A 12,543-nucleotide genomic window follows, 5' to 3' on the forward strand; every position below is an offset into this window, starting at 1 on the left:
GTCTTGGTACAGTAGGTTGGGGAAGTAGGTGGTACCTTATGTACTCTAAACAAAGCAAGATACAGTTTATATCAAAACATGGGTCAAATCCATGGAGTACGTGTAAGTGATACCAAGGGGTAAGTGGTCTGAGTAACTGGGGTTTGTTCATTCCATAAAAATCTGAGCCTCTGCTCTGTGCTGGAAGCTATTCTAAGTGTTAATCATAGACTAGTGAATGTCATAGGCAAGGTTCTTAGACTTTAAGGTCTATATTCTCATGAGTAAATACTGATAGTAAAGTAACGTAATACACTGCTTATAAAAAACACTATAATCAAGTATTTGAAAGGTATAGACATTAATTTATTTATTTGCAATAGAAAATAATTTTTCCCCCAAATACTGCTTTTGCCTATGTTTTGTTGAATTTTCTTGCCTTGTTAACATGTTCACATTTCAGCCAGATCTCATAGCTTTGTGGTTTTAAAAAAATTCTGTTTAGGGCGGTGCCTGTGGCTCAGCGGGTAGGGTGCCGGTCCCATATGCTGGAGGTGGCGGGTTCACACCCAGCCCCGGCCAAAAAAAATTCTGTTTAGTCTGAATGAGAACTTCGGTCTCATAGCCAAAGTGTTTTTTTTTTTACCAGCTCAGTACCTTGGCTCTGAATGTACAGAGAGGAATGGAGAAAGGGCATTTTCTTGGGTTTATTTATTTTTTTTTTTTTGAGACAGAGTCTCACTTTGTCACCCTTGGTAGAGTGCTATGGTGTCATAGCTCATAGCAACTTCAAACTCTTAGGCTTAAGCGATTCTCTTGCCTCAGCATCCCAAGTAGCTGAGACTATAGGTGCCTGCCACAAACATTCAGCTAATTTTTTGGAGAGGAGGTCTCACTCTGGCTTATTCTGCTCTAGAACTCGTGAGCTCAGGCAATCCACCCGTCTCGGCCTCCTGGAGTGCTAGATTTACAGATATGAGCCTCTGTTTCCATCCAGGAGGGCATTTTCTTTTTTCTTTTTTTTTTTGTAGAGACAGAGTCTCACTGTACTGCCCTCGGGTAGAGTGCCATGGCGTCACACGGCTCACAGCAACCTCTAACTCTTGGGCTTACGCGATTCTCTTGCCTCAGCCTCCCGAGCAGCTGGGACTACAGGCGCGCGCCACAACGCCCCGCTATTTTTCTGTTGCAGTTTGGCCGGGGCTGGGTCCGAGCCCGCCACCCTCGGCATATGGGGCCGGCGCCCTACTCACTGAGCCCCAGGCGCCGCCCCAGGAGGGCATTTTCTTAGGTTGCTTTAGGAATACCTCTCTGAAGTGAAATTTGAGCTGAGACTTCAATGATCTACATTCTGGTTGTTTTTCTTCTTTGAGACAGAGTCTCACTATTTTGCCTTCGGTAGAGTGCCGTGGCGTTGCAGCTCACAGCAACCTCAAACTCTTGGGTTTAAGCGATTCTCTTGCCTCAGCCTCCCAAGTAGCTGGGACTACAGGCGCCCACCACAACGACCAGCTATTTTTTTGTTGCAGTTCGCCGGGGCCAGGTTTGAACCTGCCACCCTTGGTATATGGGACCAGCGCCCTACTCACTGAGCCACAGGCACTGCCCTAAAAGGAAACTTTCTTTTTTGAGACAGAGTCTCGAGCTGTCACCCTGGGTACAGTGCTGTGGCATCATAGCTCACAGCAACCTCCTACTCTTGGGCTCAAGCGATCCTCTTGCCTCAGTTTTTCTATTTTTCATTCATTCTTTTTGTTTTTTTTGTTTTTTTTTTGAGATATAGTCTCATCATGTTGCCCTGGATAGAATGCTGTGGTGTCACAGCTCACAGCAACCTCAAACTCTTGGGCCTAAGCGATTCTCCTGCCCCAGCCTTCCAAATAGCTAGGACTGTAGGCGCCTGCCACAATGCCCAGCTATTTTTTGTTGCAGTTGCCATTGTTGTTTAGCTGGCCTAGGCCAGATTTGAACCCACCACTCTCAGTGTATGTGGCTGGCCCCATAACTACTGTGCTACGAACACCGAGCCAGTTTTTCTATTTTGGGTAGAGACGGGGTCTCACTTTTGTTCAGGCTGGTCTCGAACTCCTGAGCTCAAACAATCCACCCGCCTCAGTCTCCCAGAATGCTAGGATTACAGGGGTGAGCTACTGCGCCTGGCTGTAAAAGGAAACTTTTTTTTTTTTGCAGTTTTTGGCCGAGGCTGGGTTTGAACCTGCCACATGGGACCGGCATCCTACTCCTTTGAGCCACAGGAAAAGGAAACTTTTTAAAAATACAGCTTGTGTATTGAAATGCACAAAATGTACTGTTCAATGCATTTTTGTGTGTGTGTGTGTGTGAGACAGAGTTTCACTATGTTGGTAGAGTGTTGTGGTGTCAGTTCACAGCAACCTCAAACTCTTGGGCTTAAGGGATTCTCTTGCCTCAGCCTCCCGAGTAGCTGGGCTACAGACACCCGCCACAATGCCCAGCTATTTTTTGTTGTTGTTGTAGTTGTCATTGTTGTTTAGCTGGCCCGGCCCAGGTTCAAACCTACCAGCCTGGGTGTATGTAGCTGATGCCATATCTGCTGAGGTATAGGCACCACCATGATGCATTTTTGATAAAGTAAAATACCTATAATAGTGAGCATCCAGATCTAGAAATAGAATGTTAACAGTATCTTTAAAGCCCCCTCTCTTCTTGCCCTCTCCAGTCTCTAAGTTGTAACCCTCTTCTCAAGGAAATAGCTATTCTAACTTCTGATCGTCTGATAGCTTCTGCATATTCACAAACATATTTGATACTCTTATTGTTGTTTTTGAGACAGAGTCTCAAGCTGTCACCGTGGTTAGAGTGCCATGGTGTCTCACTGCAACCTCAGACTTTTGCCTCAGCCTCTCAAGTAGCTGGGACTACAGGCGCCCGCCACAACACCTGGCTACATTTTGTTGCAGTTGTCACTTTTCTTTTCTTTTTTTTTTTTTTTTTTTTTTTTAAGAGACAGAGTCTCACTGTGTCACCCTTGGTTTAGAATGCCATGGTGTCACAGCTCAGCAACCTCTAGCTCTTGGGCTTAGGTGATTCTCTTGCCTTACCCTCCCGAGTGCTGGGACTACAAGAGCCCGCCACAATGCCTGGCTATTTTTTTTTTTTTTTTTTTTTTAGAGACAGAGTCTCACTTTATTGCCCTCAGTAGAGTGCTATGGCGTCACACAGCTCACAGCAACCTCCAGCTTCTGGGCTTAGGCGATTCTCTTGCCTCAGCCTCCCAAGTAGCTGGGACTATAGGCGCCCGCCACAACACCCAGCTATTTTATGTTGCAGTTTGGCCGGGGTTGGGTTTGAACCCACCACCCTTGGTATATGGGGCCAGCGCCCTACTCACTGAGCCACAGGCGCCACCCCTTTTTTTTTTTTTTTTGCAGTTTTTGGCCGGGGCCCGGTTTGAATCTGCTACCTCTGGTATATGGGGCCGGCGCCCTACTCCTTGAGCCACAGGCGCCACCCAGCCCAGCTATTTTTTGTTGCAGGTCAGCCGGGGCTGAGTTTGAACACGCCACCTTTGGTATATGGAGCCCGCGCCCTACTCACAGAGCCAGTCGTCGTCGTCCTGAAGTTGTTGTTGTTTGTGAGGCCCAGGCTGGGTTTGAACCTGCCAGCCTGGGTGTATGTGGCCGGTTCCTGCAGACTGAGCTATGGATGCCGCCCCATATTTGGTACTCTTCTGTCGGACCTCTTTGTTCATCATTGTGTCCGGAAATTCATCTATGTTGTTACATACTGATTTTTTATTGCTGTATAGTATTCTGTTATCAATATTTTACCATTCATTCTGTTTTTTGTACAGTAGGGTTGTTGGTATTTCTTTACTATTGAGAATAAGGATACTGTGAACTTACGTATATCTTTTGATAGACATGCATGCAGTTTAGTTGGAGGTATGTCTAGGAGTGAAATTGCTGGGTCATGTATACGCCTATGTTAACTTTCTTTTTTTTTTTTTTTTTATCACAGACTCAATTCACTTTATTATTGCATAAAAACCCTAGGTTGTAGCCACAGCTGGAGCCTGGGTCCTCTGCACAGAGACTCTGGTGTGGGTCTTGACAAGATGGTCAGTGAATTCTTGGTAAGGAGACTTGGTGAACACTGTCTCTTTCCAGAGATCAGGAGTGAGATAGCTGTAGGTCTTGGATATGGCATCAAAAGTGGCCTTGGCAAAGTTGCCCAGGGTGGCAGTGCAGCCCCTGGCTGAAGTGTAGCAGTCATCAATCCCAGCCATCATTAGCAGCTTCTTAGGCACAGGCGCTGAGACAATGCCAGTTCCTCTAGGAGCAGGGATGAGACGTACCAGCACAGAGCCACAGCGGCCTGTCACCTTGCAAGGAACAGTGTGAGGCTTGCCAATCTTATTCCCCCAGTAGCCTCTCCGCACTGGGACAATAGAGAGCTTGGCCAGGATGATGGCACCTCGGATGGCAGTGGCTACTTCCTTGGAACACTTAACACCCAGACCAACATGACCATTGTAGTCCCCAATAGCAACAAACGCCTTGAACCTGGTCCGCTGACCAGCGCGGGTCTGTTTTTGCACTGGCATAATCTTCAAAACTTCATCCTTGAGAGATGCCCCCAAGAAAAAATCAATGATCTCAGATTCCTTAATGGGCAGAGAGAAAAGATATATCTCCTCCAGGGATTTGATCTTCATGTCCTTGACCAGGCAGCCCAGCTTGGTGACGGGCATCCACTCTTTGTCCTCGGCCTTGCCTCCGCGAGCTCCGCGGCCTCGGCCCCGGCCCCGACCCCGGCCGCGACCCCGGCCACGGATGCCGCTGCCGAAGCCTCCACGGAAACCACCACGGCCTCCCATTCCAGGGCCCCCAGGGCCTCCAGGCCCTCCCGCTGCACCGGCGTCATCCGCCATTTGGTGTTTTCGTCAGAAAAAAAAAGCCTATGTTAACTTTCATAAACACTGCTAAATAGTTTTACAAAATGGTTATACTAGTTTACACTCTAACCAGCAGAATGAGAGTTTGGTATATTCTCTCTGACACTTGACATTGCTGTTTTTTTCTGTTGTAGCCTTTTTGGTGGTAGGTAGTGATATTTCATTGTGGTTTTACTATGTATTTCCCTTATGATTAATGGTGATGGGCACCTTTTCACATGGTTATTGGCCATTTAGGTATCTTTATCAAGTCTTTTGTAGATTTTGAAATTGAGTTGTTTTGGTTTTCTTAACTTTTTTTAGGAGTGCTTATATATATTCTGGTAAGAGCCTTCTTGTAGGTATATATTAGAAATACCTTCTCCTACTCTGGGTTGCCTTTTTATTCCTTTAATGGTATCTTTTATTTTATTTTTTTTTTTTTTGTAGAGACAGAGTCTCACTGTACCGCCCTCGGGTAGAGTGCCGTGGCGTCACACGGCTCACAGCAACCTCTAACTCTTGGGCTTACGCGATTCTCTTGCCTCAGCCTCCCGAGCAGCTGGGACTACAGGCGCCCGCCACAACGCCCGGCTATTTAATGGTATCTTTTAATGGATTAAAATTCCTTTTTTATATATAGGGTATCAAATGATTTTATTATAAAACTTCACACCATTTATTGACTAATGGATTAAAATTCTTTTTTTTTTTTTTTTTTTTGGCCAGGGCTAGGTTTGAACCCGCCACCTCCGGCATATGGGACCGGCGCCCTACTCCTTGAGCCACAGGTGCCGCCCTGGATTAAAATTCTTAATTTTAATATAAATTTATTAATTTTTTACCTTTTAGGGTTAGTGCTTAGTTATATAAGCAGTCCAGATTTCTATTTGTATTTATATTTCATTGGATTTTTCAAAGCAAACATATAAAAATTATTTTTATAGTTTGAGTCTTAAAAATTTCTCCTGGGTGGCTCGGCACCCATAGCACAGTGGTTATGTCACCAGCCACATACACTGAGGCTGGAGGGTTCGAGCCCAGCCTGCTAAACAATGACAACCACAACAAAAAATAGCTGGGTGTGGCAGGCAGCTGTAGTCCTAGCTACTTGGGAGGCTAAGGCAAGAGAATCACTTAAGCCCAAGAGTTTAAGGTTGCTGTGTGCAGTGATGCCATGGTACTCTACTGAGGGAGACATAGTGAGACTCTGTCTCCAAAAAAAAAAAAAAGAATTTCTCCTGGGAGGCCGTGAGCAAGTGGTTCATGCCTGTAATCCCAGCACTTGGTAGGCTGAGGCAGGAGGATTGCTTGAGCTCATAGGTTTAAGAACAGCCTGAGCTAGAGTGAGACCTTATCTCTAAAAATAGCCTGGCATTGTGGCCGGTGCCTGTAATCACAGCTACTTGGGAGGATAAGGCAAGAGAATTGCTTGAGCCCAGGAATTTGAAGTTGCTGTGACCTGTAACCCCACGGCAGTCTACCAAGGGTGGCAAAGTGAGACTCTGTCTCAAAAAAAAAAAACATTATCCTGGGACCCTTCAAGAGTCCATGGACCACAAAATTTATTTTTATTTATTTATTTGTTTATTTATTTTTTGAGACAAAGTCTCAAGCTGTCGCCATGGGTACAGTGCCATGGTGTCATAACTCATAGCAAACTTCAACTCTTGGGCTCAAGCATCCTCTTGATGCTTTTTTTCTATTTTGAGTAGAGACGGAGTCTCACTTTTGCTCAGGCTGATCTTGAACTTGGGATCTCAAGCAGTCTACCGCCTCGGTCTTCCAGAGTACTAGGATTACAGGCATGAGCCGCCACGCCTGGCCATGGACCACAATTTAAGAAACACTATACTGGCTGGGTGCTATGGCTTGTACCTGTAATCTTAGCATTCTAGGAGGTTGCCATGGCTGGATTACCTGCATTCAGGAGTTCAAGACCAGCCTGCCCAAGAGTGAGACCCCATATCTATTAAAAATAGTAAAACTAGCTAGGCATTATGGTGGGCACCTGTGATCCCAGCTACTCGGGAGATGGAGGCAAGTTGATTGGTTGAGCCCAAAAATTTGAGATTGCTGTGAGCTATGATGCCAGACACTCTACCCAGGGGGACAGAGTGAAACTCTAATAGAAAGAAAGAAAAAAGAAAAGAAACACTATACAAGAATGTGAGTTCCTTGAGGACCTTTCATTTATGTGTCACAATGTACGGATGTTTGCTGAATGAATAAATGAAGGATAAGAAAGCCACCCAAAATGAGTTTAAACTCTTATAATTAGTACTGTTATTTTTGTTTTTTTCCTTAAAATTAGTTGTTTGGCTTTCAGATAATTTAACCATTGTCAGAATTTGTTTAAAAATATTTTTCCTCTGTAATTAAAAGGAATGTAGTATGACAGTTTTCATTTCAAGGGGAAAAGATACACCTATTTAACTTTTGGGAGAATAGTTTCCTCCTCCTCCTCTTCTTCCTACAGTGTACACTGTGTTTAAAAAGTAGTTGTTTTTTTTCATGTAGTAATGTTTCTACCTTGTGGTTTCTAGATAATTGCAATGAAATTTTCATAATCAGAGTTTTTTGGTTTTGTTTTTTTTTTTGCAGTTTTTGGCCGGGGCTGGGTTTGAACCTGCCACCTCTGGCATATGGGGCCGGCGCCCTACTCCTTTGGACCACAGGCGCCGCCCTATAATCATAGATTTTTGCATCTTTTTTTTAAAACTCCATATAATCTTTAATGTAAAAATGTGGAAAAGTCTTTCATCAGTTAGCCTCAATCTCTAAAATTACAGCACTGTACTGGATAAAAAATAATGATTTTTGAGTGGTTGTTTCATGGAGCATCTCGTATATTTAAATAAGATTGTTTTGGGGCAGCGCCTGTGGCTCAAAGGAGTAGGGCACCAGCCCCATATACCAGAGGTGGCAGGTTCAAACCCAGCCCTGGCCAAAAACTGCAAAAAAAAAAAAAAAAAAGATTGTTTTGTATGAGTTAATTCATTTGCTTTGATACATACAACTAAATGGGTTTTACTTTTCTAACATTGATGTGCAGTGAGTAAAACGTCAGTTTGCCATGAATGTCAACCATCAGATGGCAAGACTTAAACACAGTGGAATAACTTCTTCAGTAATCTGTTTTTCCTGAGCAACCAGACTTTCAATAATGTGGATAATATTGTTCTCGTAGTTATGATTTTGTCTTTCTGTTTTTTGTAACTATAGAGAAGTTTTTACATTTGAACTGGATCTTTTGGAATTGACCGTTCTGATTGGTTGAAGGTTTTCTCAGGTTTACTTGATAATTTCTTTCTTTTTTTTTTTTTTTTTTTTTTTTGTGGAGACAGAGTCTTACTTTATGGCCCTCGGTAGAGTGCTGTGGCCTCACACAGCTCACAGCAGCCTCCAACTCCTGGGCTTAAGCGATTCTCTTGCCTCAGCCTCCCGAGCAGCTGGGACTACAGGCGCCCGCCACAACGCCCGGCTATTTTTTGGTTGCAGTTTGGCCGGGGCCGGGTTTGAACCTGCCAACCTCGGTATATGGGGCCGGTGCCTTACCGACTGAGCCACAGGCGCCGCCCCGAATTGATAATTTCTTTCATCAACATAAGTATTCTGGTAGTTGTTTAGGGTAGAGCTCTGGTTAAAAGACATCAAAATTCTGTATGATAAATAATGTTCTTCCCAATTATTTATTTCCTGGCATTGACTATGCAATAATGACTTGGTAAACACCTTACCACACTGATCAGTATTATGGATTTTGGCATGTGATGATATTATTGGCTGGTGAGAGTATAATAGAGTTTTAATAAAAGACTCATCAAATTCATCACATTTAGATACATTCTCTTCCATGTTTAATATCTGGTCTCCAGAAATATTTGAAAGAACTCTTAAGCCAATCCTATATCCAAAGTCCTGGGTTTCTCTGGAGCTTTCAAAACACTGCTCATTGGTTCGTTTAATGTGTAGTGCTGGGTGGTTGGCTACTGTTTGCACACTCTTTACATTCCAGGGCTCTTTTTTTTTCCCCAAGGCTAACCAGGTCCAGTTTAGAGATGGCAAGTTAGAGACCAGGTTTCTATAGTTCTCTAACATCACATCCCTATACATATTTCGCTGAGCAGGGTCCATGTATTTCCATTCCTCTGAAGAGAATTCTGTGGCCACATCCTTGAATGTCAGCAGTTCCATTTTCTGGCTTTTGTATTGTCCCGGCATCCTTCTGCAGGTCACAGGGCAACAGACGCTGAGACAGAGACAGCTAAACCTTGCAGACTGAAAAATCAGGAAACTGAACGCAGATGGAGCATGGCGAGCTGAGGGCAGATTTTTGCATCTTACAAGCTCCACGAAATTAAGCCAAGGACTGGATCTACCCTGTTTCCCTGAAAATAAGACATCCTCCAAAAATAAGACCTACTTATAGGAAAGATAAGACGTCTCCTGAAAATAAGACCTAGCGCATCTTTGGGAGCACACCTTAAAATAAAGACACTGTCTTATTTTCGGGGAAACAGGGTAGCATACAGATTAGAGGTCCTTTATTCCTCATCCAGGAAAGAACCAGAGCTCTGTGGCTTTAACAGAACTAAACTGCTTGGATTGATTTCATGCTCTGCTACTTAATGCCTGTAACTTTAGAGAAATCTAACTTAATCTCATGTTTAACAGTATGTAGTTTTTTCCATCTATAAAATGGGAATACTGAAGTTAAATAATTGAGGGTAGATGCCGAGCCTAAGTCTTGCTCTGGCTCAGGCTGGTCTTGAACCTGTGAGCTTAGGCAGTCCACTCGCCTAAACTCCCAAGTGCTAGGATTAAAGGCATGAGCCACCACGCCTGGCCCCTTAAAATATATTTTCAACATAATAATCATATTTTAAAATCAGATCATGACTTTTTTTTTTGAGACAGAGCCTCAAGCTGTTGCCCTGGGTAGAGTGCTGTAGCATCATAGCTCATAGCAACCTCAGACTCCTGGGCTCAAGCGAGTCTCCTGTCTCCGCCTCCCAAGTAGCTGAGACTACAGGCGCCCACCACAACACCTGGCTATTTTTTGGTTGCAGTTGTCATTGTTGTTTGGCGGGCCCGGGCTGGATTCGAACCTGCCAGCTCAGGTGTACATGGCTGGTGCCTTAGCCGCTTGATCCACAGGCGCCGAGCCAGATCATGACTTTTTAATTTCAAATTAATATAAAGGTACATAAAATTAGGTGGTATTTGCATTTATTAGGTAAAGTCTAAGTTGCACTTGAGCCCTTCACCCAGGAGGTATGCCTTATTACCCCTATTTTGTACACAATAGATGCTAAGGGAAGAGGGTATGGGTATGGAAACCCATATGGGTTTGGCATGTGATGATGTTATTGGCTGGTGAGAGTATAATAGAGTTTTAATAAAAGACTCATCAAATTCATCACATTTAGATACATTCTCTTCCATGTTTAATATCTGGTCTCCAGAAATATTTGAAAGAACTCTTAAGCCAATCCTATATCCAAAGTCCTGGGTTTCTCTGGAGCTTTCAAAACACTGCTCATTGGTTCGTTTAATGTGTAGTGCTGGGTGGGTTTCCATACTTCTTTTTTTTTTTTTTTTTTGCGGTTTTTGGCCAGGATCGGGTTTGAACCCGCCACCTCTGGCATATGGGGCCAGCGCCCTGCCTTTGAGCCACAGGCACCACCCAGCCCCCTCCCCCCTTCTTTAAATGTTTCTCTCTAGAGTGGGTGTGTAGTTCATCTACTAGTTTGGTGTTAATATTGAGTACATTGGATGCTTGCTTTTCCATTTTTGTGGTACTTAGGAGGATGTTCTCCAAATCTTTCCAGGTAAATACAAAAGATGTAAAGTCTTTATCTTTCTTTATGGCTGAATAGTAATTCCATGGTATACATATACCAGTTTATTTATCCATTCATGGGTTGAAGGGCACTTGGGTTGTTTACACATCTTTGCAGTTGTGAATTGAGCTGCTATAGCCATTCGAGTGCAAATGTCCTTATGGTAAAATGATTTTCTTCTGGGTACCTAGTAATGGGATCGTGGGAGCCAATGGAAGGTCTATTTTTAGCTTTTTGACAATTCTCCATACTTTTTTCCTAAAAGTATTAGTTTCCAATCCTACCAATAGTGTAAAAATGTTCCCTTCTCTCCACACCCACATCAGCATGTGCAACTTTGCGACTTTGTGATGTCCGCTATTCTCAATGGGGTTAACTGGTATCTCAAAGTGGTTTTGATTTGCATTTCTCTGATAATTAGGGATACTGAGCACTTTTTCATGTGTTCATTGGCCATCTGCCTTCTTGAGAGAAGTTTATGTTCACGTCTTTTTGTTTTTGTTTTTGTTTCTTTTGTGATTTTTTGGCCGGGGCTGGGTTTGAACCCGTCAACTCCGGCATATGGGACCAGCGCCCTACTCCTTGAGCCACAGGCGCCGCCCTATGTTCACATCTTTTGCCCAGTGATCAATGGGGTTGTTTGCTCTTTTCTTGTTGATTAGTTTGAGTTCTCTGTAGATTCTAGTTATTACGCTTTTTTTTTTTTTTCTTTTTAGACCGAGTCTCACTTTGTCACCCTGGGTCTGAGTGCCATAGCGTCATAGCTCACAGCAACCTCAGACTCTTAGGCTCAAGTGATTCTCTGACCTCAGCCTCCTGAGTAGCTGGGACGACAGGCGCCTGCCACAACATCCGGCTATTTTTAGAGATGGGGTCTCACTAGCTCAGGCTGGTCTCGAACTTGTGAGCTCAAGAGATTTGCCCACCTTGGCCTCTCTAAGAGTGCTGAGATGACAGGCTTGAGCCACTGCACCCGGCCTTAGTTATTAGGCTTTTGTCAGATTCATAACATGCGAATATCTTCTCCCATTCTGAAGGTTGTTTGCTTTAGTTACTGTGTCCTTAGCTGTACCCAAGCTTTTTAGCTTGCAGATCATGGCACTTCTTGCTCTCAGTCTTTTAATGGCTTTGTATTTCACATTAGAAGCCAAAGTCCTTGTAATGGACTTAATGGTCTTACAATATCCAATTCAGAAAGTTCCAGTAGGAAAAGTTACTTCCCTGACCTTATCTGTTCTCTCCTCTTTCCTTACTTTACTTTACCCCGAGCATATTAAGCATGGTGCCACTACCTAGATCATCTCCCTCTTTGCCCCTATTGCCAACTCCCCAATGGCTTCCTTGTGGCAAATTTGTAAGTTGAGACAAGTGAGAGGATTATTTGGCTATACAGAATGAAGGATGAAGGAGGAAGGGTATAGCAAATGTTGAAGTCCTCTTGGTCAAAAAGAGACAGTGGATGAGGTAATCTTAGACCTCTTAGCTGCTGGTGAATCCAGCCTACTTATTCTGAGTAATAATGAAAAGAATGAAAGAAAAGCCTTTGTAGTAGGATAATAGAGATGAGGATGCTTCAGTTAGTGGAAAATACATAAATCAGGATTCATAATTTGAAGGTGCCTTTGCTTATTAGTAAGACATTCTCTTTTGTTGGTAGGCTTGGTGTCCTGTTGCTTAGTTATGTGTTTAATGATATGCTCTTTGATTTAATAAAGTATAGGTCAAAGAACTACTTCAGCATCATTTTTGAAATATATTTAATTTTTTTTTTTTTTTTTTTTGAGACAGAGTCTCACTGTATTG

The 12,543-nt window shown here is 43.5% G+C and overlaps 2 protein-coding genes across 2 annotated transcripts in view; one reads left to right on the forward strand and one right to left on the reverse strand.

Moving 5' to 3' along the window:
- CUL5 (cullin 5) overlaps positions 1-12,543 on the forward strand; it is a 132,783-nt gene that overhangs the window by 13,292 nt on the left and 106,948 nt on the right. The gene's annotated exons all lie outside the window — the stretch shown is intronic.
- On the reverse strand, positions 3,980-4,914 carry LOC128587559 (40S ribosomal protein S2-like). The gene has a single exon (XM_053593828.1). The coding sequence runs from the start codon at positions 4,889-4,891 to the stop codon at positions 4,010-4,012; it is 882 nt and encodes a 293-aa protein (XP_053449803.1). The 5' UTR covers positions 4,892-4,914; the 3' UTR covers positions 3,980-4,009.

Source organism: Nycticebus coucang, chromosome 6 (assembly GCF_027406575.1).
Source record: "Nycticebus coucang isolate mNycCou1 chromosome 6, mNycCou1.pri, whole genome shotgun sequence".
NCBI classification, from domain to species: domain Eukaryota; kingdom Metazoa; phylum Chordata; class Mammalia; order Primates; family Lorisidae; genus Nycticebus; species Nycticebus coucang.

Bases quoted from the DNA above. Each gene is read 5' to 3' on its own strand.
- LOC128587559 (XM_053593828.1), bottom strand. From the start codon at position 4,891: ATGGCGGATGACGCCGGTGCAGCGGGAGGGCCTGGAGGCCCTGGGGGC.